The sequence below is a fragment of the Nannobrachium achirus genome (assembly GCF_963921795.1).
Source record: "Nannobrachium achirus genome assembly, chromosome: 14".
In the NCBI taxonomy this organism is placed as follows: Eukaryota; Metazoa; Chordata; class Actinopteri; order Myctophiformes; family Myctophidae; genus Nannobrachium; species Nannobrachium achirus.
In genome coordinates this window covers 52,282,230-52,306,596 of record NC_137821.1, presented here as the reverse complement: position 1 = coordinate 52,306,596, position 24,367 = coordinate 52,282,230, and the positions used below count along the sequence as shown (strand labels likewise).

Below are 24,367 nucleotides of genomic sequence, written 5' to 3'. Positions count from 1 at the left end.
CGGCTGTCCGTCCGTCCGTCCGTCCGTCCGTCCGTCCGTCCATCCATCCGTCAGTCTGTCTGTCATGTGACACTTTTGCCCTACTCATAGCTCCGCCACCGTTGCCCCTATCCATGCTAAACTTTGCACACACACTCCTTGGATGGCAAATCACAACCTCCACCCCTCATTTCTCACATGGCCCTCTTCTAGCGCCATCATCAGGCCAATTTTTGCTAAACACATTTTTGGACACTGCTCCTACAGGTTTTGGCCTAAAATCACACAAAGTGGTACACAGTATCTCTAAAGTCATGTCATCAACATGGATCTGTCCCATTTCCCATACTCCCTCCTGATTGGCTATGATTGCCTTCTAAAGTTTGTGTATGTGACCTGACCAATGCCGAATTTTTGTGTAATAATTGTGTTGTGTTTCTGTGCTCCCAGTACCTGCCTGTCTACACGCCATCGCAGGAAGAGAAGGACGACCCTAACCTGTATGCAGACAACGTCCAGAAGCTCATGGCCAAGTAAGGACCACGCCTGTCACCATCATGACATTATGGTTGATTCATTGTCACACCAATAATTGCTATTTTAATTGTGGTTTTGGCATTGAACATTTGAACATGAAAGCTGCATTTCAATTAGGGGGATATTTCCTTTTTGGGAACACCCAGGACAGTTTTTTAATTTCTTCATTCAGTATTTAGATATTTGATATTTATTTCCCCCCATTTCCCCCTTCCAGGACATTCCTATACAAACATTATAACTTCAAACTCCATTTTAACCATGATAGATTCAATTAAAACACCTGTCCTTTTTTCTGGTGACTCCTGACACCCTCCGAATACGTGAGCAGGCCGTGTTTCGATAACTTTGTTCATTTCATTTGTATAATGTTTTATTGTATATAATAATTTTCATTTCCCTCTTTTATAGAAATGTATAGAAATCAATGAAAAATGTTATCGAAAAACACGATTGATTTTTACAAAACACTCTAACCACTTCAGCCATTTATATATTCGTCCATTTGAAAATAGCAGATCTACAAGCTCACAATGCATCGCGATGCGACATATTTTGAGCTTGTTAAATGCAACATTCTGCACAATGAGTACTTTTACTTTTGGTACTTTAAGTATATTTTGATGCAGATAACTTTGTACTTTTACTCAAGTACATTTTGAAAAATAGACTTCCACTTGTAACAGAGTATTTCTACATTGCAATATTGATACATTTACTTAAGTAAAGACATTTAGTACTTTCCACCACTGATTTCTGTTTGGCTTTTCAGTTTCATGAACAAAGATTGCACAAAGCAGATTATGACAAATACCGTAACTTAAATGTACAAAGAGATTACGTGTTGTGTTGTGAGCTTGTAGATGTATCTATTTCTGCATTTCTTTGTCAGTCATATCTGCCCTCTGCAACCTTTGATTTGACAAAGCCTGAAAGCCAAACAGAAATACTGTATGTTCCAATGCTCAATGGAAAAAACATAATTAAATCAATTAATCGCAAATTATTTGTATGATTATTAATCGTCAACAAAAATATCATGAAATCATGTTAATAACGGCATAGCAGTGCCAGGAATAATCTTATAAAGCAGGGTTTTTAACCCTAACCCTAACAGCTCATCTGCACTGCCCGCGATGCGACACGAGCGATGAAATCTCATTAAAATACATTTGTTTCAATCAGGTCGTCTTGACCTACCGCAAGCGACAACACGTTTTGCCGCGACGTCGTCCACCCCTGCTGTTTTTCGCTCGTATGTATTTGATTGGTTCAGGCTACGTCGCAACACAATGGCCGACGCTCCATATGCGGACAGTATTTTGCGGGACATCGCGTCCCTCGCTCGCTCGCGTGCAGTGCGGATGAGGTGTAAGCCTTGTTTTGAAATGACCTCTTACAACATGGCTGTGTAGAAATGCTTCCAGACGTGAGCATCTGGAACGCTGACATTGTTTACATTGTTTGCAGGCTGTAACTGTTTCTCACGATATTTCAAAACCAAACCCATGTTGTAAAAGTTGATTTCATAACAAAGCTTAGGGTCAGGGTTATGAACCCTCGTTATGAATGAACTCTTACAACATGGCTGTGTGGAATCTGGAACGCTGACATTGTTTACATCTTTTCCATACTGTAAGCGTTTCTCTCAATATTTCAAAACAAACCTTGTTGAGAGCATGTGACATCATCCCATGTTGCCATAACATGCTGTTTCTTTTTTGTAAAGGACTTTGTCGTTCAAGAGTATGTCGCAAAAGTAGCGACTTTTTTAAAGGTTTAGAAATGTAGGGAAATGTTTCACTTTGGAAACGATTATGACGGTTACGCAAAATAATCGATTTTGGCGATTTAAGGAATCATTGTGACTGGTGACCATTGACCTATGAACCCAAAGACAGCAGATCTACAAGCTCAAGATGTGTCTCATCGCGACTCATTGTACAATGGATTTGACGAAGATAGTGTTGAAAAAAAGGTTGCTTTCATAAATGGAACATCCTCCAGATTTTGTCTCACTGATAAGTCACTCTGTGATTCATGGCTTTCCAAAAATAGTTGAGCACAGCATAGTGTGAAACGGGGATAGACTCCCACGCTCTGGATGATATCAACGATAAGGCTCTCTGACCTACTTACCCATTCATTTATTATTATTATTATTATTCATTGTGCAATCTTTTCTTAATTGTATTAATGCAGTGTTGTTTCTCAACCACTGTGCCTGAGGACCGTTGGTGTGACCCCTCGCGGTGCGAGGCGTTGTGTGCTTGTAGATCTGCTGTTTTCACTACTGTTGTGCGACAGCCTTGTATGATGAAGCAGGGCTTTACTTTGCGAAGAAACGTACAAATTTGAAACTTGGAGATACAAGATTTCTTCCCGAAAGTGACGATATTTACACCCGCATATTATGTTGGTGTGCCCATGGATTCTTGGGACATGAAAAGTGTGCCCATGCAGAAAAAAGTTGAGAAACACTGTATTAATGTATCCATTTGTATGTTACTGAGAACGTACACACATAATGTCATCAATTATTGTTTAAGCACGTCCATCCAATAAAACAATGATTTTCCTTTTAACACATAGTATAAAATACATACTAAATAGAGATGTTTATTTCGCGAAATAGGCCAAACTGAGGCCTTGGCGTCCGTGAAATCCATGCCCTGCTCAGAGTGGAATTGGCAGTGGGGATTTAACGTTTCTGTAAAACAATTATTTCGCTCGGGCCATCAGTGCATCATTTCGTCAGCTCAGGGGTCTGCAACCTTTTTATCATGAAGTGCCAAGATTTCCTGATAGCCAGTGTTCCATATAAACATGATGTTTAATTGTGTTATGACGCCACAACCGATCCAACCTTTATTTGCATTTTTCTCCTCCTTAAAAAATAAAAAGATATAATTAGTTAATGAATATCGTCGTTGTCGGGTGGAAACCTTGTATGTCCAAAACCTTTTGGTTTGTATTTATCAATTTTAACATGATTTAAACTAGTGAAACCAGCCGATCTACAAGCACACAACGCCTCGCACCGCGAGGCGTTGTGTGCTTGTAGATCTGCTATTTTCACTACTTTTGTGCAACAGCCTTGTATGGTGAAGCAGTGGCTTTCCTTTGCGAAAAAATGTACAAATTTGAAACTTGGAGATACAAGGTTTCTGCCCGACAGTGACGATACGTCATTTCACATTAGGTTGCAATGATCATTAGACTTGGGTACCGCCATTAATTCGTCTGTTTGGTGCTGCCGAGATTTTGTGACTCCCCGAACCGAACCGAAATAAATTTGTCTCTAAAAGTGGAGTGTGCATCGGCCCTGAGGTTGCCTACCCCTTGCTCCAGCTTATGTCTTGTTCTTGTGCTGCTCTCCACAGGGCCCTGGGGATCCCGGCCACCGACTATGTGATGGAAGGCCGGATTCCTGTGTGCAAAGTGGGAGGCCTCTCTCTGCCCCTGGACCCTCCGGCCAGGAAAGCCCTGTCACTGCTGCACAAGGCGGGGTGAGGAGAGCCATGCCACTGTTACTTTGTCCTAACGCTGGATCGGAGCACTCTCCAGCAAAAAACTAACAGAAAAACAATTGTCCATCTAAAGTACTGGTTAACCAACACTGAGTTGGGACGCATTTGTGTGTTGCGGACACATTTCTATGGGTCCCTTGTTTCCTACATTTTCATGAATAATATATTATATATTGTCGTTGTCCGATGAAAACCTTGTATGTCCAAAACCGTTCGTTTGGCATTTATCATTTTAAAAATGATTTAAACGAGTGAAAACAGCAGATCTACAAGCACACAACGCCTCGCACCGCGAGGCGTTGTGTGCTTGTAGATCGGCTGTTTTCACTACTTTTGTGCGAAGGCCTTGTCTGATGAAGCAGGGCTTTACTTTGCGAAAGAACATACAAATTTGAAACTTGGTGGTACAAGGTTTCCACCTGACAACGACGATATATATTCCACTCTGTCACTGCTGCACAAGGCGGGGTGAGGAGAGCCATGCCACTGTTACTTTGTCCTAACGCTGGATCTGACCACTCTCCAGCAAAAAACTAACAAAAAAGAATTGTCCATCTTAGGTGCCAGCTACACAGAGCTGGATATTTCTGAAGCTAGACATTTGCTAGACATTTTTTTGTGCGGTTGGGGCTTGCAGCCACACAAAGCTAGATATTTTGGCCGCGAAGCTGGATATTTTTTAAACCGCATAAATAAGTGGAGACATTGAAAAATATCCGATTCACTGGATCCGTGTAGACATGGAACCCGGATATCTCTGAAGACTTTACTGTGTGTGTGCTTGTACCCCTATAGTGGAGGTCTGGGGACTCAGACTATTTTAGACCTAGATATCTTTGTCATGTGGACCTAGATATTTTTCTATGAGGATATCTGAAAAACAGGGATGTATGAAATATCCAGCTCCGTCTGGCCTAGGCCTAAAGCACTGGTTCCCAAACACTGAGTTGGGACCCATTTTGTGGGTCGCTGACACAATTCAATGGGTCCCTTGTTTCCTACATCAAAACATTTTCAAAGAAATACAAATCTAAGAAATTCCATGAATTAGAATGCACCTTGATGTGAAAAAAGGTTTTTCAAAGATTTGCCAAGAGAAGATTTTTTTCAAAAATAGCAGATATACAAGCTAGCGCAACACTCGGTGCCGTGCTGTGAGCTTGTATATCTGCAATTGTTCAATGGCTAAAATACAACATAATTCCATCTCTTAATGGGTTTTTCTATGAACTTTCTCCCTCATGCTCACCCTGCGTGTTTCTTCCTTCCTCTGCTCTCCAGGCTGGGGACACCAGAAGTAGAGGCTGCGTTATACAGACTGGCTGACTGGTGTAGGTCTGCAGCCCAGGGCTGGAGGGTCAGCACTGAGGAGTTAGCCTCTATTCTTGGACTGACGGACGGACAGACAGCCATCGCTCTTTGTGGGCTCTACTCTAAGGTAGCCTGTGATGATGAAAATACACTGCACGCACGCACGCACGCACGCACGCACGCACGCACGCACGCACGCACACACACACACACACACACACACACACACACACACACACACACACACACACACACACACACACAGATCCTCTATTTTGTGGATTGTTTGGTTCAGAGCTTTAGCTGAATTTAAGACACTTTATGAATGAATGAATAAATGAATGAATGAATGAATGAATGAATGAATGCATTATTTTATTTAAAGGGGAAGACCACCCATTTTCAATATTGAACTATGTCATTAATATACCTTAGAGGAGTTGTGTGGAAATAAATAAAAAGTTCCCCCTCTTCTGTGTTGCCTAGAACTGGAGGATTGATTTTGGGGTTTGTTGCGACCGTAGGTCGCATTTACTATCAAACCCTGCACAAACTGTGAGTGAGTCCGTCAGTCTGTCTGTCACACCTCACACGTCACACTCTTGCCCTGCTCATATCTCCGCAACCGTTGCCCCGATCCATGCCAAATTTTGCACACACACTCCTTACCTGCCAAACTACAACCTTCAAGGACCCCGGAGCTCCAGGGACCCCCAGGTCCCTGGGGACCCCCAGATGTAAAAAATGACGAAATGTGCTAAACTGACCAAATGACCACCCCAACGGGGCTGCTCACGGGGAATTCCCGGGGACCACCGACTCCTGGTGCTCCAGAACGGATGCAAAAGTGGTGGCGCCCCCAGTGGAGGACCCCCTACACTGCAGCTCACATAAAATGCCGTAACTCCGGCTAGGAGCGACCGGGACAGCCGGGGCCGGTACCTATTCGTCCGCCTTGCCGGCGCGGAGACCCCACCCCTCATTTCTCACATGGCCCTCTTCTAGCGCCACCATGAGGCCGATTCTTGCAAAACACATTTTTGGACACTGCTCCTACAATTTTTGCCCTAAAATCACGCAAATCGGTACACAGTGGCCCTCATTTATCAATGGAGTGTAAAAAATTGTCTATTTTTTTCACCAAATTTTGCGTAGGGCAACGTGTGCACGGCATTTATCAATGCTTCCTAAACAGACACACCTGGCGTACATTTGATCCCAGCGTTGATAAATGCGCAGGCTGAAATTTAAATAACACGCCCTTAATTATTCTCGAAACGCCCCCATTTTACGACCAGAACAACCCGAATACGACCTAACAACCAAAGAAAAGCCATGTCCGCGTCCCACACAGACCACGCACACATGCACGCACGCACGCACGCACACACCTACACACGCAACTACTAGGCTACTTGGAACAGCAGCATTTTGGTTTACACAGCAGTCTTTGACAGTGGAAACGTGGGATTAACCAACGGTACAATCTTTGACAAGGAGGCTATAGCACCGCAGCCGACATGAATGACACAAGTCACTGGTCACTGCCATGAATACTTTTGGATATTAATTTAAACCATTGCTTACCCGTGCCGTGCGTGCGCAGACAGAGCGCGTTCATTTGGTTACAAGCAATCATATTCCCCATGGCCATGATCTCAAGGCTCGCCACGTCGGGTTTCATCATTAACTCCAGCATAGTGTACAGTATCTACTGTATAAATTGAGAGACCCCACGGTTACGTTTTGGATATTAATTTAACCCAATTTCGGTGACGAGCGCAATGCACTTTTGAGTGCTTGAACTAGCGATCATGTACCGTTCCTGCGCGGGCTGGTCTTCTCCCAGGTGGGCCGTGGACCCCCAAATAAATCATCCGCAGCGTGCGTGCGCGGGGCTGGGCACAGCCAGGTTTGGAGCTTCGGGTTTTATCCATATTTAAAAGGACTCGCGTCACTGTATAAATTGGAGGCTCACGCCTCACGGTAGATCACAGCGGCGCCGCGCTGGTCCCGAAAATGCTCTCGCATGCGTTCGTAGGCTATAATGTGCTTGTTCTGAGCCAGGTCTGCAATCTTAAAATATAGACTGTTAAAGCACTTAACAGTAGATTGCTTCCATGTTGCTAGATTTTGATTGCTTGTCATTGTAACTTGGAAATAAAATCGGCGTGCGTGTCCTGATGTAGCTGGCTATAATATACTTTTATAAAATGTTATATTTTCACAGGATTATTTATTATTGTGTTGGATATACATTTTCGAGTGGATACATGTGTCCATTGCCTGTCAAATAGTTACACAATGCTGCTCCGCACGTCTACAATGGAACAAAGTGGTGTAGGATGAATCCTACACCACCTCTGGACTTGACGTGAGATTTGATCCTACCCTACGCCAACGTCAAAGTCAAGTTGAAATGATAAATGTCGAGACTTCCCTAAATTTCGGTGTACACCCAAATTTTGATCTGCACCACGTTGATAAATAGGGCCAGTATGTCTACACTCATCCCATCAACATGAATCTCTCCCATATAGCGCCACCTCCAGGCCGATTTTTAAAAACACATTTTTGGACACTGCTCCTACAGATTTTGCCCTAAAATCACGAAAATCACTACACAGTATGTCTACACTCATGTCATCAACATGGATCAGGAAGATTTTGGCAAAACACATTTTTGCCCTATTTGTGGAGATAAGTGACCTACGGTCGCTTATCTCCCGATTAGGGAGTCTTACTGGTATTGTACAATGTGTGATGTCATCAAGTTGTGATTTGCAATACAAACCCCAAAATCAATCCTCCAGTTCTAGGCAACACAGAAGAGGGGGAACTTTTTTTTTATTTCCACACAACTCCTCTAAGGTATATTAATGACATTATTGAAAATGGGTGGTCTTCCCCTTTAAGTGTCATGCCACCTCGTGGCCCATACCTCATGGGATTATATGACAGCTTTTCAAACAAAGTTACAATATACCGTACATTTATTTTTCTATATACACTGGTTACTGGTGTTGCTGATCATTCACACAACACAGATACCGGAGAAAAAGCAAGACGGAACAAAACAGAACATAAGGCTTTCCCCCTCAAGTCCCAGGCTTTCTCTAAGTAGTTTTCTAGTTTAAATACGTGCTTTTCAAATAAACAGTTAATACGTTGAGTCACTGATATCCAACAAACAGTATGAACATAGTTAATATTTTTTAAATTATTCTCCTCTGACTCTCCCATAAAAGGGACAATGCAGAAAACTTTAAGACCAACGTGAACTAATTAGCATGAGTGAGGAGCAACAATCATTTTAAGAGTGTAAATGCCCTCTGCATGGATTAAAGTTCTCAGTCATTTGGATTCCACAGATGTCTTCTGTAAAAGCATGTACCGGTAGTTGCGCGGTGAAACTAGCCTATCTACAAGCTCTCAATGCATCTTTTAAGTGGTCATCCTATAGCAATATGTTCAGAAGCATTTTCCATAAAACCCTATGGTCTTGGATATTTCTTAAAAGCAAGCCTCGGTCTGTGATTTCTTCAGCTGGTTGGCAGTACATTGTATCAGCAGGAAAAAAAACATTACTAAGAAATCATAATTGTACATGTTGTGTCAATCAGGGACGTGCAGAGAATGTTATAGAGGCAGGGGCTGAAATTTCTAAAAGGGCCTTTTGGTGAAAATATTGAAAATAGCAGACCTCCAAGCTCACAACTTGTCGCAGTGCGACACGTTGTGGTCGGCTGTTTTTGGTACTTCAGAACACACTAAACTAAGCAGAAAAAAGGCAATACTGGAGATGTGGTGTGGATTTCTGGACAGTCAGGGCAATTATTTCAACATAAGACGCTGCATTCAAGTTCAGGAGAGTTTGGACAAGGCAATTCTCTTGAATGCCGCCTTCGGGTATGGCATGGAAAGGGGTCATTTGCATTTCTTTCATCATAGTAAAAACTGCTTTCATGGTCTGGAGAGGGCACTTTTACAGACAGATAAAAGTGCAGGGGCTGGGGCGCCCCCTGGCATAGTGGTCCAGGCGCATACCACATACTAGGCTATGGTGCCTGCTGGCGTCGCCGGTTCGATTCCCGATCCGGATGGCCTTTGCCACATGTCATTCCCCGTCTCTCTCCCCATTTCCTGTCAGTCTACTATCCTATCAAATAAAGGCATAAAAAACTCATTTTCAAAAGTGCAGGGGCTCAAGCCCCCTTTGATGTCTATGTGTGCACATGCCTGGTGTCAATTGTTCAGGAAACAGTGCCAGTGTGGGGAGTTCCTTTCACACTGTTTTCAGTCTCATAATAGGACTTTCTTTCAGTCGTGATATTGTAATCCATGCCTGTGTATGCTGTATCTCATGTGACTGTGATGTGTTTGTTTTAGGATGACACCGTGGACCTGCGACAGATCTACTGCAGCGTTGCACCCACATCTGGTTGTGTTGGCTTCGGCTCCCTCCTTCACACCGCCTTCACTGTAAGTACTTCTGGGTGTTTTGTTCTCCACTCCCCAGCCATCCGTACTACTGGCACCTGTTGTAATGAGTCACTGACGCGTAGTGACTCGTGACACGCCTCGGCTGTCTGGATGTTATTGTGGCGACGTCAGCTCTTAGTCCAGCTCAATATGTCCAAAAATTAATGTTCGTTCAAATTAGGGGAATTTTTGACAGCTGCTGAAAGTTTGGGTGCCATTCACTCTATTATAAAGCAAATACCCCCCAAAAAAATCTGTTTTAAGTAGCATGTGAGGGGTCTAACTACTGTAGGGGTTTTTCATGATTCTGAATCCATTGCAAGCATTTGTTTTGCACAAAAAGACATTCCTTGGGCTAAAAACTGATCCACAAAACTATGGTTTAGTGGTGATGCCCAAAAATAGAGCTGGACGGCCTCATGAAGTCCTAGATTTACATGGAAGCAGTGTAATGATTATCATTGTATGTATACACTTCATAAAGAATGATACATTGTTTTGTAAATACCACACGAAAACCATATCAAATATGATGTATCTTTTTTCAAATGCAAGATGTGTCATTTTGGGCAAGAATTCATCTACACGACTCTCTTGTGTTCTCTAGCTGTTTGACAAGGAGGGCAGAGGCAGCCTGGATGCAGTGGAGCTGTCTGACCTCATGGGGGCACTGCTGGGTGTTCCTCAGTACCAAACCTCTCAGCTTTACTCTGAGGCCTCCAATAATGGCCAGCTTACAGAACGTAAGTCTCTCTCTCTCTCTTTTGTGTGTGTCAGTCAGTATCCTCCTAACCCTGCTACTTACCCTATTAGTCAGTCAGTACCCTAACCCTATTACATAATCGCCTAATCGCAAGTATATGAGATAATAATCGCAAGTATTTGAGATAATAATCGCAAAATACTTTTTGGGGGATAATCGTCATATCATATATTTTCAAACATTTTCAAAACTAGTGGAAATAGCAGTCTACAAGCTCATAGATAGACATACATTATAAAGCTATTGAATTATGCAAGTTATTTGCATATACTGCTCTGCCAGTATATCTCTCTGACAGAAGTAATATTTGTGACTTAGACTTTGGCTAAGGGGAGAGAAGTGGCTGCCAGTGGGTGTAAATCCAGACCTTTTTACTTTCAGCATGCATAGTGTACCACGGCCCCAGTTGGCCATTCCCGTTGTTGTCTTTCTTATTCTTTTCTGGTTCACATTTAGCTGCTCCACAAATGATTCTGTGTAGTTAAAATTGTATAATGATTAATGAACATTAGAATGTGTTACTGTTTGAAAACTACTAACAATCCTCTTTCCACAGAGGATCTGCTGAGAGTGCTGACAGCCCATCCGACCTATCAGAGGGTGGTAAACGAGTACCTGCGGCCCGAGGAGGAGGGGTCTCAGATGTCATACATGGCCTTAGCCAATGGGAAGATGGAGAACAACAACGGTACCATGCAGAACGGCAACGCAACACTCTCGGCCAACAAGAAAGCAAACTGACGGAGCCCTCTCGGCCAATAAGAAAGTGAACCGTCAGAACCTTCTTGTCCAATGAGGAAGTGGACCGTCAGAAACTTCTCATCCAATTGGAAGTGAATTGTTGGAACCTTGTTGTCCAATGAGGAAATGGATTGTCGGAACCTTCTCATCCAATAAGAGAGCTGAATGAGCTTTTCTTTGTGGGTGACTGGTGGCAAGATTATTGCTTTTCTTCCGTTTGGTTTGATTGATCGGATGCTAAATTGAGGACGCAGCCACTGTGGGGGCCGTTTTTACGATGGTTTTCACAACCTCCGGACATGATTATCGGACATAAAGTACATGATGGGACAAGTGAAGCCAAAGCCATACATAGCACTTGCTCTGCACTTTGTATCTGCTTGTGCAATAATCTTCAACCTCTGCCATTAGAATGCAAGCACAGAAAGTCATTGCCTTGATGATGCCATTCTGGTCGCATATACTGTTGCATACCGTTGTTGTCGGGTGGAAACCTCGTATCTCCAAGTTTCAAATGTGTACGTTCTTTCGCAAAGTAAAGCCCTGCTAATCTTACAAGGCCATCACACCAAAGTAGTGAAAACAGCCGATCTACAAGCACACAACGCCTCGCGTTGCGAGGCGTTGTGTGCTTGTAGATCGGCTGTTTTCATTGTTTAAATCATTTTTAAAATGATAAATGCAAAACGAACGGTTTTGGACATACAAGGTTTTCATCCGACAACGACGATATGTTGTCAGGGTCAGCAAGGGAATATACGCAGTGTGTGTGTGCGCGTGTGCGTGTGAGTGCGTGTGTGTGTGTGTGTTGTATATACAGTATGTGTGTGGGCGAGAGAGTGAGCGAGCAATCTAATTTTAAAACTGCGCTGATGTGAGCATCATTTTCATGAATAAATCACCCAGACTACTGTAAAGAAAACAAAGTACATACTCCACAGCAGTGGTTCCCCAAAGAGAAAGGAGATGTTTGCCCGGGACCAAAACTAGTGAAAATAGCAGTTGTACAAGCTCACAACGCGGTGTGAAGTGACGCATTGTGAGCTTGTATATCTGCTATTTTCACATAATTGTGTTTTTTTAGGGGAATGTTTTGAAGAAAAAAAAATTGAATTGTTTTTAATTCAAAGGTTGTATTTTCTAACTTTTAAAAAAAAATCTTTTGGAATAAAGATGAAAAATAATATATATATATATTTTTTTAATCTAGGAAACGTTTACTTGCGACCCATAAAAATTGGTCTGCCACCCAAACATGGGTGCCGGTTTGGGAAACAGTGCTCTACACAGTAGCATGTCTTAAAGGGAAACTTCTAAGATTTTCAACTAAATGCACAAAATGTTGAATGTAACCGCCCTATATTCATGATCTTACAAATAATTCCTTTTTAATGCTGCTGGTACTCTCAGACAAATTGTATAGTGTTAATAGTTCAGTGATGAAGGAGGTATAGTATGTGAGTGAGTGAGTGAGTGAGTGAGTGAGTGAGTGAGTGAGTGAGTGAATGAGTGAGTGAGTGAGTGAGTGAGTGAGTGAGTGAGTGAGTGAGTGAGTGAGTGAGTGAGTGAGTGAGTGAGTCAGTGAGTGAGTGAGTGAGTCAGTGAGTGAGTGAATGGGTGAGAACAACGTGTGGTGCGCTGTTTCTACATTAAATCACCATTTTCCTCCTTTTTAAATAGCTGAGAAACGATATAGTTTACCATGTGTATGCACTATGCAGAGGTTTGCTGGTACTGTGAAGCCCAGGAAGTCTTATCAAACTTTGTAAACTCTCTAATCTAATGTTAATTTAATCTCTGGGAGTTACAAATATGGATATATTAACATTGAAGATTTTACTGTGTACATCATGAAGCCATGAAATGTATTTTTATATATGTCTTTGGTTCCTTCTGTTTTTACGTCGACCTTTTGTGTTATAAAGGGGATTTTGGTGTGCGTGAAGACTTTTGAGAGACTTTGTAAAACTCCAATGCTTATTTTATGTAAATGGACGTTTTTCATATTTCTGCATTCTTTTATATTTTTATGGGAGTATTTAACATTTAATATAATAAACTGTGAAATTGTATTTAAGTTTTTCCTCTCTTGCTTCTGCTCCAACTTCTTTTTTTTGCCCTCTGCACTCTGTATGCACCACTCTGCAACTTCATTTTATTGTCACATTTTTTTTGTGTGTAAAGGATTTAATTGGTGAAATCCAATGTTCTACAAGCTTCTGCATGAACCAGTTCCATAATAAGACGAATATCAACGTCAAAACAGAATATACACTTACACTATATAGATAGATATAATTTACCAGTTTGGACCCGTTTTGGACAAAGGCTTTTAGCTTAAAGCACATTCATCTTTAGTCAAGGTTTGGTTTGTGTAGGCCTATAGTTACTTTGCAATTATGAGACTCCAAATATTGGGCAGTTATTTTCAATACTTGTCCCATCCATTGAATAGAAATTGACTGTCCAAAATATTATTGCAAGCCTTTGAGCGTCTGTGCCAATGGATTTCAGTTTGATCTTTTGAAAATTGCTGTTCATCCACTTGCACAATACTGGAAAGGCAGTTTAGCAGCCAGAGGATGAAGTGAGTACTGCTGTCTGTCTACAGATAGAGATACAGCTGGATGTCACCATAGCCAGGCACATGCACACATCAAAGGGGGCTTGAGCCCCTGCCCTTTTACCTGTCTTTAAAAGGTGCGCTCTCCAGACCATGAATGCAGTTTTCACTATGGTGAAAGAAACACAAATGCCCTCTTTCCATGCCATAACGGAAGGCAGCATTCAATAGAATTGCCTTGTCCAAACTCTCCTGAACTTGAATGCAGCATCTCATGTTGAAAGAATTGCCCTCTCTGTGTAGAAATCCATGGGGTACGCCACATCTCCAGTTTGACTTGATTATACTTAGTTCAGTGGGGTATCAAGCACTGAAAATAGCCAACCTCCGACACGTTGTGAGCTGCTATTTTTCGATATTTTCATTCATTCAATTTCAGCCCCTGCCTCTCTGTAACATTTTCTGCACGGCCCTGTCACCAGCGTAGCTATCCACGAGTTTCCTACGCCCCATAGTGCATTGCGCAGACGTCTGCACCGATCTTCCGCCGCCGATTTACAAGCTCACAACGGGTTGCATCTGCGACGTGAGCTTGTATGTCTGCTGTTAAACCCGGAAGTTTGGTCCTGATAGTTTCCAGTAAACTCCTGCGGAAACTTGTGGATAGCCTATGGAAATGGGTCCCCTGGTTACAGATCATTTCTCAAAGTGAGGGTATGAATGTTACATCGCAGTAACGCCTTGAGGGGAAATGTAATTGCATTACAAAAATGTCCACTTCGACTCAAGGATGAACTATTCGGTCTCTGTCGGCTGGAAACCTCAACCTCAGATCGATAAGCTTGTAGATCTGCTACTTTGATGCTTTTCTATGATACTAGTAGGCCTATAATAAGGTATTAATTTACAGAAAAAAAAGAAGAAAAAAAAACCATGGGGAATAAAATATGAAGCTAAGAGGTTTCTGCCCAACAGCCAATGATATAAGGTTTGGTGGTCAAAGTGTACTGTCACAGTTCTCATTATTACATTTTTTATATATTGAATATTTGTGCCTATTCAGCCCTCCATATTTTACAGTCTAAAGCAGGGGTCAGCAACCTTTTGAAATGAAGTGCCATGTTTTTGTTTTCTAGATAGTCAGTGTGCCATGTCAACATTCATTTTAATAACAGCACATCAAAAGTCTGACCTATTTTGATTGTCAGGACATATAACGATCATTAGACTCAGAGCAATAAGCCACCCATCTCCCCGAATCCCTCCCCAGTCAAAGTTCAGAATTTTAATGAATGTAGAATTATGTGCAGGATGTAGGCTAATTTGCTGCAAATTGGGTGACTTGATGTAATTGACCACGTTTAAAACAATATTTGATTTTAAATATAAATCCTCTATCTCACACTTCTGGTCTTCTGCCAGTGTGCCGCCATGTGTGGGATCACCCTCCGCTGTGCCAATGGTACCCTTGCCTAAGGTTGCCTACCCCTGATCTACAGTATAACCCAACAGTCGTGAGTGACACTAGGTTGAAAGCCACTACTGAGCCTGTCAGTGGTTTAAATGTGTATTAACATGAGCTGGTGACTAAATTGGAATACACAGTTAGGTTGCTTTACAGATAGTTGTTGGAACTCAGGGACTTCCACATGTTCATCCAAAAATGTTTTTAAACAAAGTCATTTTTTTTCCAGTTAAATATTAGAATGGGTCTCCAGTCTCCACCATATAGGTCTCCACAAGCATTTCATACAATTTCATAAACGATTCATGAACAAACATCCCCTTTCCTGAAGTTCCTTATTAGATGCAGGATGAACCACACAATAACAGCCCATAATAGATATGAATCCAGTGGAGTGAAGAAGCCAAGCATACATAGTATACTGGTGGAGAAACATCATTTCCCAGGTTGCTGTGCGGCACCATTACCGGATATCCGCTCCACACTGCAGAGCGAGCGAGGAAAACTCTTCACACGTGGAAACCAGGCGAGAAATATTCCACACATTTTCTCTAAATTAAGCTTTTATTGACGACCTTTTCACACTTTTCAAAAGTATTAACGCAATAATACTATTTCTCTAAACGCGAGAGAGAAGTAATTGAAGATGTTCCTGCAGTTTTATGACGATCCGAACGGGGTGAGAGTCTACACTCTGAAGGTATGTTTACTTTCTTCACATGGCGCTTTTGCACGAAAACATGTGCTCGTCATAACTTCATTTGAATGAATAGGCTATGACAGATTTCGACAGATTGCAGTGAAATAGCCTTATTAAAGTTCGACACGAAGGTTTGTTAGGCAAAGTTTGGCCTTTCTTATCTCGTTCTCTTGAGCTCGGCTACTCGGCTAGCTCTGGACTGATCCATGACGCTCGGCCTACCATGTCGAGTGAGTGGGAAAAGTAATCAAATGTTTTACTTTAGTGTGAACGTATCAATCGGAATAGGATACTCTGTTGCAAAGTAGAAGTAAGGAATTCAAAATGTACTTGAGAGTAAAGATAGGCTACATTATTTGCATCATTCACAATGTACTGTAGTCCTACTTAAAGTACAAGAGTAAAAGTTCTCATTATGGAGAATGAATGTCCCATTTCAACATTTTACATCTACGAATCTTTTGAAAATAGCTGATCTACAAGCTCATAATGCGTAGACGCATTTTGAGCTTGTAGATCGGCTATTTTAAAATGGCTGAAATGTATATAGAGATGTATGTTTTGTAATAATCAAAATCCAAAAAGTAACTATAGTACGTTTTCAAATAATTCATTGCAGTGGAGTAGGAGTACAATATTTGCCTCTGAGATGTAGTGGAGTAGAAGTAAAAGTAGGCTACTGACATTTGGAAATACTCAAGTAAAGTGCAGTACTTAATATGTACTTGGTTACTTTATGCCACTGGTTAAAATGCAGTAAAAACACGAATGCAATGCTTTTAAAGGGATCCTTTTTTTTCCTTCTCTACTTATAACTCCATGGAAACTTGAATTCATGGATATTAGTTTTGGTCGTATTTTAAGGCAATAATTTGAGGAGACTTTGTGTCTCCATATGGAACAAAGTAGGCTCATTGCAGGGGTTGACACTAAGGTCTCAGAGGCACTTGCCCATCGGGCAAGTACAGGTCATGTTCTACTTGCCCGAAGGTCATGCCCACTTGCCCGAAAAGTAAATTGTCCATTATAAAATAGGTAAAGATTTTAATTACCGCTCAATTTAACACTTATTTCTTTACTTTCTGTGCCTGTGCGATAAAATATGTCACACCTCAATACCTCCAAATCCAAATACCTACTGTACATACTGTAGCTATGATTGAATATGTCTATGGTTTCACGCAGTAGCCACAGTAAAAACAGCACATCATAGGTAAATAGTTATCTTATTTTACATTCCACATACCAGAAGACAGATCGCACTGGCCACGTTCAGGTGTTTAAACAGATATCTCGTGTTTTGTTTATAGACGTTTGCGTCCCGTGACTCCCCTCTCAAATGAGCACTTGCCCGGTCGGGCAACCTGAAAGCAAACTTCACCTGCCCTGACGTTTTATTTACCTGCCGGGGGCAGGTGGGCAAGCCTTAGTGTCAATGCCTGCTCTTTGTGTCTCCATAGGGAACCACTGCTGGTAAATTATTGGCATAGGAATGTAACAAAAACAAAAAAAATATCAACGAATTTTAGTATTCATGGGGTGATTAATCTGAAAAAGGTGAACTTTTTAGGTGAACTATCCCTTTAATGATGCTACGTGAATAAAAGTGTATTATATTTATGGCCAATTGCAGATGTTAGGAGGAAGCACTGAAGATATTTTCTCCTGTGGGCCACAGGAGAGAATCTATCGCAGAAAGCCTTTTATCACAAATTTAACTTTTGTGTATATTATGATGATTCAAAATAGTAAATATATTGAAGCTAGTAAGTTATTACATGACAGTTGCAGAACTCCTGTTCACGAATTCAACTCATTATATTTTGATTATTTGTTAAAGTGTATTGTTAGTAGGGATGGGTATCGTTCACCTTTGAATCGATACGATACCTTTTTCGATACCTGGGATTGGAATCGATACGATACCCTTTTCGCTAACATTTTCGATACTTTTTATTTAAGTTTAACTGCTCTACCGCAGAGAGGTGATGATGATGATCACACAGTGTGGCAGAGCGGAGAGTATAAACGTTGGATAATCATCATAATAATAAACATAGGCTATTGTCGGCTATTTTCCACAGTAACGAGTGTAGCCTACTAAAGCAAACTCAGTAGCCCAACTGTTACAGATGCGACCGGCCAGGGGTGCGTTCCAGAGTATCGAAACGAGGTATCGTTCGTTTTTACGCGAACCGATACCCGATAGTATCGATGTCATGCAATCGATACCATTAAAAGTAGCGCAGACGATTACCAGAGTATTGGACACAGCTTTTTTCCGTCTACACCAAATCTCAAAGCATAGCCGATATACAAGCTCAAGAGTTGTGAGGCTGTAGGCTGTAGCCCCCCCAAGTTCAAGGTGTTAAATAAATTGGAGATAACATGTTATTAACCCATTAAGACCTGGAACACTTTATTAGTCTAACCATTATTTTATAACACATGTTTTTATGTCAGTGGTTCTCAAACATTTTCATGAATTATATGTATTTGGCCACCGACCCCCATCTCGAAATGTTCTGTATCAGGGACCCCACCCAGAAACAAGTATGTTACAAATGTTCGCTTTAAAAATATACAGCCTAATTATTCAAAGATTTACGTTTAAAAAAGAAATGGCAGATCTACAAGCTTGCAGCGCGGCACTGAAAATGACAATAATGACGTTGACCTTTTCTCCCCCTCCCGTGCTGAACAGAAAGTGGACCCTTATGGAAACCCGACCAGCTCGGCCCACCCGGCCCGCTTCTCTCCGGACGACAAGTTCTCCCGGCACAGGGTGACGCTGAAGAAACGCTTCAACCTGCTCATGACCCAGAAGCCCCGGCCCGTCCTGTAGACGAGGATGGATGGATCTCTCAAAAAACCTTTCGAATTCAAGGACTGTGTCTTGCCCGAGGACCCCCATCTCAAATAGTTCTGTGGCTCAAAAATAGGAGATGTACAAGCTCCCATAGGCCATTTTTCTTCTTCTTTCTAAAGTGGTTAAAATGATTATGCAGTACCCCTGTGGGTCCCCGGGTCCCACTTTGACAACCACTGCCATAAGGGTCCATTTTTGGTTCCTATTTCTATCAATCATTACTGGATGTCAAGGCAAAGGATGGAATGTACCTGACGAGAGCAAGACCTGAAGATCACGCCTTACAGAAAACACAGAAAGAAGCTTAACATGGTGTGATATCGCTTAAATCTGATTTTCACCCTGGTATACTATGCCAAACCAGATTTTCCTTTGACATTTATCTTTTCTGCTAGGAAATATTTTGTTTTGTTTTTCTTCAGATGTGGTTACTTGTAAAGGGGCAGCGATAACAGCAAAATGTTATGTTTGTGATGACATAATATTGTTAATAATTATGATTGTATTATAGTTTTTCATTGGCATTGAGTGTGTACACCCATCATGCATTGTAAACTTGATTCGGTGTCTTCAAGTGTAGTTTGTGATGGTTCCTCAGAGTTGGGTAATTATTTAGCATCATCCGGTTGTCAATAACCTTTTTTTTTTTTTTAAATAAAAGTTCATAAATGAAAAAGGCTTCTTACTGCATGTGACATTTCAAAGTTGGTAAATAATTGTTTGTCATTTTGTCAAATTAATATGTTAAGGCGTTAGGATATATTTTATTTAAATTTGATTATAAAACTAATATTGGTTATATTTTGGAGTAGCCCCTCAATTAGGCCTACCTTTCCCCCCCCTATCGATTACACCTAATGGAGACTTGAATTCATGGATATTTCTTTTTGCTATTGTCGCATTCCTAAACTAATAATTTGATGACCAACAATAGTCGTGACCCATAAAAAATCGGTCCCTGTCCCACAAATGTGTTCCGACCCACTGCTTTGGAAACACGGCCTAGAATAACGATTGCAAGGATGAGACGGCGACGTCACCAACATCGGCCCGGCGGATGAGAGCTCCAGTGATGAACCTCCGCATGCCCGCGACTTTGAAGACGCAGAAGTTTGCATAAAAGGTACAGTTTCATGACGGTACAGTTCACTGCAAGGTTAACTAATAGTGTACCTCAAAAAAGCTTTTGGGTTTGTTTCAACTGGAGTTCTTTTATTTTATTATTATTTTTAAACTCACCAGAAAATATATATTAAAAAGTAAAAAGCAATGCAAAAATGGTATTTAACAGAAAGGTCAGAGAGAGGTAGGCTTAGTTTTCTTTTAACAGTTTATCGAGTACTAGCAGCCGCTTCTAATAAGTGGCTTTTCAATTCAAATGAGCTTTATTTATTGGCATGAAGAAAAGAAAAAAACTAAAAACAAACACTTTTCGGTTTACATTGTCAAAGCAAGTTTCTAAAGAAAAGTAAAAAATGGGGAACATAAATATAGGCAATTAGGCATACAGTTGGAGGGGATACAGCATTGTGAAGACAGCTATGTCACATTTTGTCATGAAGCTTTGACCACTTGTGGTTCGACACTTTATATTATGTTTTGGTTTTTACATTTTACTTTCGCTCTGTATCTTCCTTTTTTCCCGTTTTTCTTACTTCCCTGTAACTTGTAGTCGTAACCTTAAACTGCTGTGTCGCCTCTGGGCGACTGAATTTTTGGCAGCATTTAAATAAAACCCCGACGTCACCGACGAATCCTTGGAGCTGTCGTAGCGTCCCTGGCGCAGTGCGCACGCGCGAACTCAACGGCACAGTGCGTAACGCGAGCGACGGCAAGCCCGACAGGACACACGGCCAAACAACGCGCCTCTTTTTCTGGCAGAGGCGTCAATTGGGTATGGCAAGCTATGGCAGCTGCCATACCTTGGTTACAGGGGGAAAATAATAAAATGTACATCATCGTGCCTGTTGCTAAGGTATGGCAACATGACTGGTGTCTTGCAAGACACCCAGTCATGTTGCCATACCTTAGCTTTTTGTGAACTGACGCCGCTGTATTCTGGTTTGGACCACTGTGAGTGTGTGTTGTTGATCAAAGTGCCGACGAGCAGGGCGAGCGAGGACCGGGGGTTCTCCTCACATGTAAAGGTTGTTGAACGGGGAACATTAACAACAACAAGCCGACTTTAGAACCCTCCACCCCGGCACCCGGAACCACCAGGTAGGCTTAGAATGTGCTCTTGACTGACCAGGGCTTTGTGTGTGTGTGTGTGCGTGTGCTCCATATTGGCTGGAGAGGAGCGTGTCGCTATGAATGGGAACATGTTCACACTTCACATATTATTGTATAGGCTATATTATGAGAGGGCGGCATGTCTTGTCTAGTAGCTGTAGGCCTACCTGGATGTACACAGTGGGGTAGATGTGTTAGTACAGTACGCACACGAGATCAGTGGTTTCAAACGCTTTTTTCACACGGAACCACCGTTTTGATGACATTTATCACTCTCAGACCCCAGAAAGTATAATGTTTTGTTGTGTTGGACACGATTTTGTGCATAAGTCCCATGCTGTACTGATGTAGGAGAGATAACAAGCAAACGTTGAACAACATAGCAATTCTTTGATGAAGTAAACGCAGACGTAACAATAATGTAACCTCGTCAGAGTAAAATGAAACCAAATTGACCCATTTGGTTTCATTTGGTTTCATTTTACATTCACTAGAGCTAAAAGATCTACTGTATAAGGGGGCCATTTGGTTACCAACTCTCCCATCATTTAGCTGAGGACCACCTGGAACACCCTCAAGGACCACTGGTGGTCCCCGGACCCCACTGACTATAGACCCCCTGGCACGAGGGAGGCATCTAGTATCTCCCTGCTGGCTGCATAAACAACTGCTCTCTGCTCATTGACGCAAAGAAAGGCTACCATGAAGCATCCACTGTCTGCAACATTGTAGCGATTCTAGCGAAGACACCGTACCCCCAAATATCACTTTAACGTTGAGGAAATCTTTAATATTTAAAAACATGTTTTGATGGCAATTTGTGAGGAGGAAAATGACGTGCCGAACGAAAGCTATGTAGCAATAATGTACAACACTACTAACAATGCAACGATGCTACTGTAACAATGTAATAGCACGGTTATTGTGTGTTGTGCAACAATGTTAACACCCACGACAAAGTATACAAAGTATACATGATGTTACAGGGCAGGGTGACGTTTAACAGCAATATATCATGTGATATACCAAGGCAGCCTCCAGAACGGTACTCCGTGTACCCTAGTACAGACTAGAGATTTGATGGGCGCAGCTATAGTAGCCTACCTGTTGACATACTTTGTGTTGCTGTAAAAAATGTTTTAAGGATGTTTAAATGGCTACATTCGGATACATTGTCGCTTTATCTCCCTGGCTGAGCGCCGTTGTTGTTGGAACTGGTTTGGTGTGGTTGTAGTCTAGTAGGGCTGTTGGCTGAGTGCGTACACAAATACGGACGCATGCCGCATTGCCTTGGCATCCACGTTCTCTCTCTCAAGAAGAGACATTGTGCACGGATGATGCCTATCTGCAACAGTGGTTCTCAGACTTTGAAGGTCTCCCCTTAACTTTGATAGTGGAAACCAAATGGATCCAAATACTCTGTCAAAGTTACCGACTTGTAAGGGTCAATTTAGACCTCCATAAAGGAACCTAGAGAGTCCCTGAAATTCACTTTGAGAACCACTGATCTACAAGACTACAGGCTATTTTACTGTAGAAGTCAAAAAAGGGAAACAGGGGGATGCCTGGTATAGACCCCTGTGGGAATCCTCTGTCCGGTCAACCAGGGTTTAAATGGGTTCAAAGTAGTAGTAGTTTTGTGTTGACCGACCAACATGCTGACTGAGTGAGTGCAGTTATTATGGTAGCTGCTTTAATTGGCTTAGGTTGGTATATGCAAGCCGAGCATCTGTCTGTTTCTCACCATCACCCAACATTAAATACTGACAGTCACACTAGGGTTTAACAAAGCAGTGCTATCGTAAAGGCCCAATCAGTGATACCAATTTAAAATAAAACAAAACAATATAAATAGTTGAGACGCGTTTATACGGACATGCATTTAAAAAAAATATTGTGCCAATTTTATTTTATTTGTATCATTGCGACCGCAGTTTACTATCAGAACCGTCACATCTTGTCCGTGGCTGTATGGGTAACGCTTGTCTTTTTTGTTGATTTACTCTCACGCTCTGACATCACTGTGATGTCAGGGGGACCAAATCCCTTTTATTGCCATGTATGGAGCTCCCTGTGATGCCAGGGAAACCAAATCTCTTTTATGCCCATATATGGAGATATGGCGATCCTTGTGATGTGAGGGGAACCAAATCCCTTTTATTGCCACATGGAGATCACTGTGATGCCAGGGGAAATCCCCTGTATGCCCATATATGGCGATATGGAGATCCCTGTGTGAAGTCAGGGGAACCAAATCCTTTTTATTGCCATATATGGAGATCCCTGTGATGCCAAGGGAACCAAATCCCCTTTATGCCCATATATAGAGATATGGAGATCCCTGTGACGTCAGGGGAATCAAATCCCCTTTATTGCCATATATGGAGATCCCTGTGATGCCAGGGGAGCCAAATCACTTTGGCCAGATGGTGGCGGTGAGGCTGCTTTTCTACCTTAGGCGTCTTACTGGTTTATTTAAAGTAAAATAAAACAATACAATTATTTGAGTCACATTTATACAGACCCCCATTTAAAACGATATTGTGCCAGAGAACCCCATAGTAACAGAGGATTTGAGAACATATTTAGCCCGGGACCCCCTGGCCTGGAACCCCCTCAAGGACCTCTGGGTTCCCCAGGACCCCACTTTGAGAACCGCGCTGCTGTAGATTGACACAGCTTTTCAGAGACTAATACAGATATATTAAACTGTATTCACTGTAGTTTTGGGAGTGTAATATGTTTTATGGAGGTAGGTATGTAATGTTTGTAAACATTGGAGTAAAAGAGACCTATTCTTTTGATTTATGATGGGGTAAGGGGCAACAAAGCACATTATGCATTCACAAATCAAACTTGTTTTGAAGCTGCACTGCCTACATTTCATGGCCTACCCCGGGATACAAACCCTCATCTACTGCTCATCCAAGGGGTGCAATCCCTGCGTGGCCTGGGCAGGGGTAACCTCGCATCACCAGGCTTTCCACCACGGTTGGAATAGGGCAGGGGTAACATTGAGCTTAGGCATCAGGCAGTAGGCCTACTGCTTGTCAACCAGAATATCCTATACCCAACTTCAATGGAGGAGTAGGAAGGAAAATGTTTTAATAGATGCTTTATTGGTACATCTTGTGCATGAGCACATGAGAGTAAAATTCCTTTGTTCTCGCTCAGTCGTCTGGTTCATTCATGGTT

General features: G+C 42.0%; 3 protein-coding genes across 3 annotated transcripts in view; all 3 read left to right on the top strand.

The window, feature by feature from the left end:
* The window catches only part of lpcat4 (lysophosphatidylcholine acyltransferase 4), a gene marked incomplete at both ends in the record, with an annotated part of 38,839 nt that extends 27,496 nt beyond the window's left edge, over nt 1-11,343 (top strand). The window contains 6 exons of the mRNA XM_080741683.1: nt 430-512; nt 3,900-4,025; nt 5,328-5,484; nt 9,747-9,839; nt 10,447-10,582; nt 11,159-11,343. Coding sequence (XP_080597809.1) covers nt 430-512; nt 3,900-4,025; nt 5,328-5,484; nt 9,747-9,839; nt 10,447-10,582; nt 11,159-11,343 — 780 coding nt within the window. The remainder of the gene's footprint in view (nt 1-429; nt 513-3,899; nt 4,026-5,327; nt 5,485-9,746; nt 9,840-10,446; nt 10,583-11,158) is intronic.
* A 4,518-nt stretch (nt 11,344-15,861) lies between these two features.
* nop10 (NOP10 ribonucleoprotein homolog (yeast)) lies at nt 15,862-19,616 on the top strand. Its single transcript, XM_080742035.1, has 2 exons — nt 15,862-16,071; nt 18,776-19,616. The coding sequence occupies exons 1-2, from the start codon at nt 16,018-16,020 to the stop codon at nt 18,914-18,916; spliced, it is 195 nt and encodes a 64-aa protein (XP_080598161.1). The 5' UTR covers nt 15,862-16,017; the 3' UTR covers nt 18,917-19,616.
* Nucleotides 19,617-21,044: 1,428 nt separating this feature from the next.
* slc12a6 (solute carrier family 12 member 6) overlaps nt 21,045-24,367 on the top strand; it is a 104,665-nt gene continuing 101,342 nt past the window's right edge. Inside the window, exon 1 of the mRNA XM_080742202.1 lies at nt 21,045-21,160. The gene's annotated coding sequence lies outside the window, so the exon portion shown is untranslated. The remainder of the gene's footprint in view (nt 21,161-24,367) is intronic.

Coding starts and splice junctions, on each gene's coding strand:
- nop10 (XM_080742035.1), top strand. CDS start 16,018: ATGTTCCTGCAGTTTTATGACGATCCGAACGGGGTGAGAGTCTACACT. Junction 16,072..18,775: donor TGAGAGTCTACACTCTGAAG/GTATGTTTACTT, acceptor CGTGCTGAACAG/AAAGTGGACCCTTATGGAAA.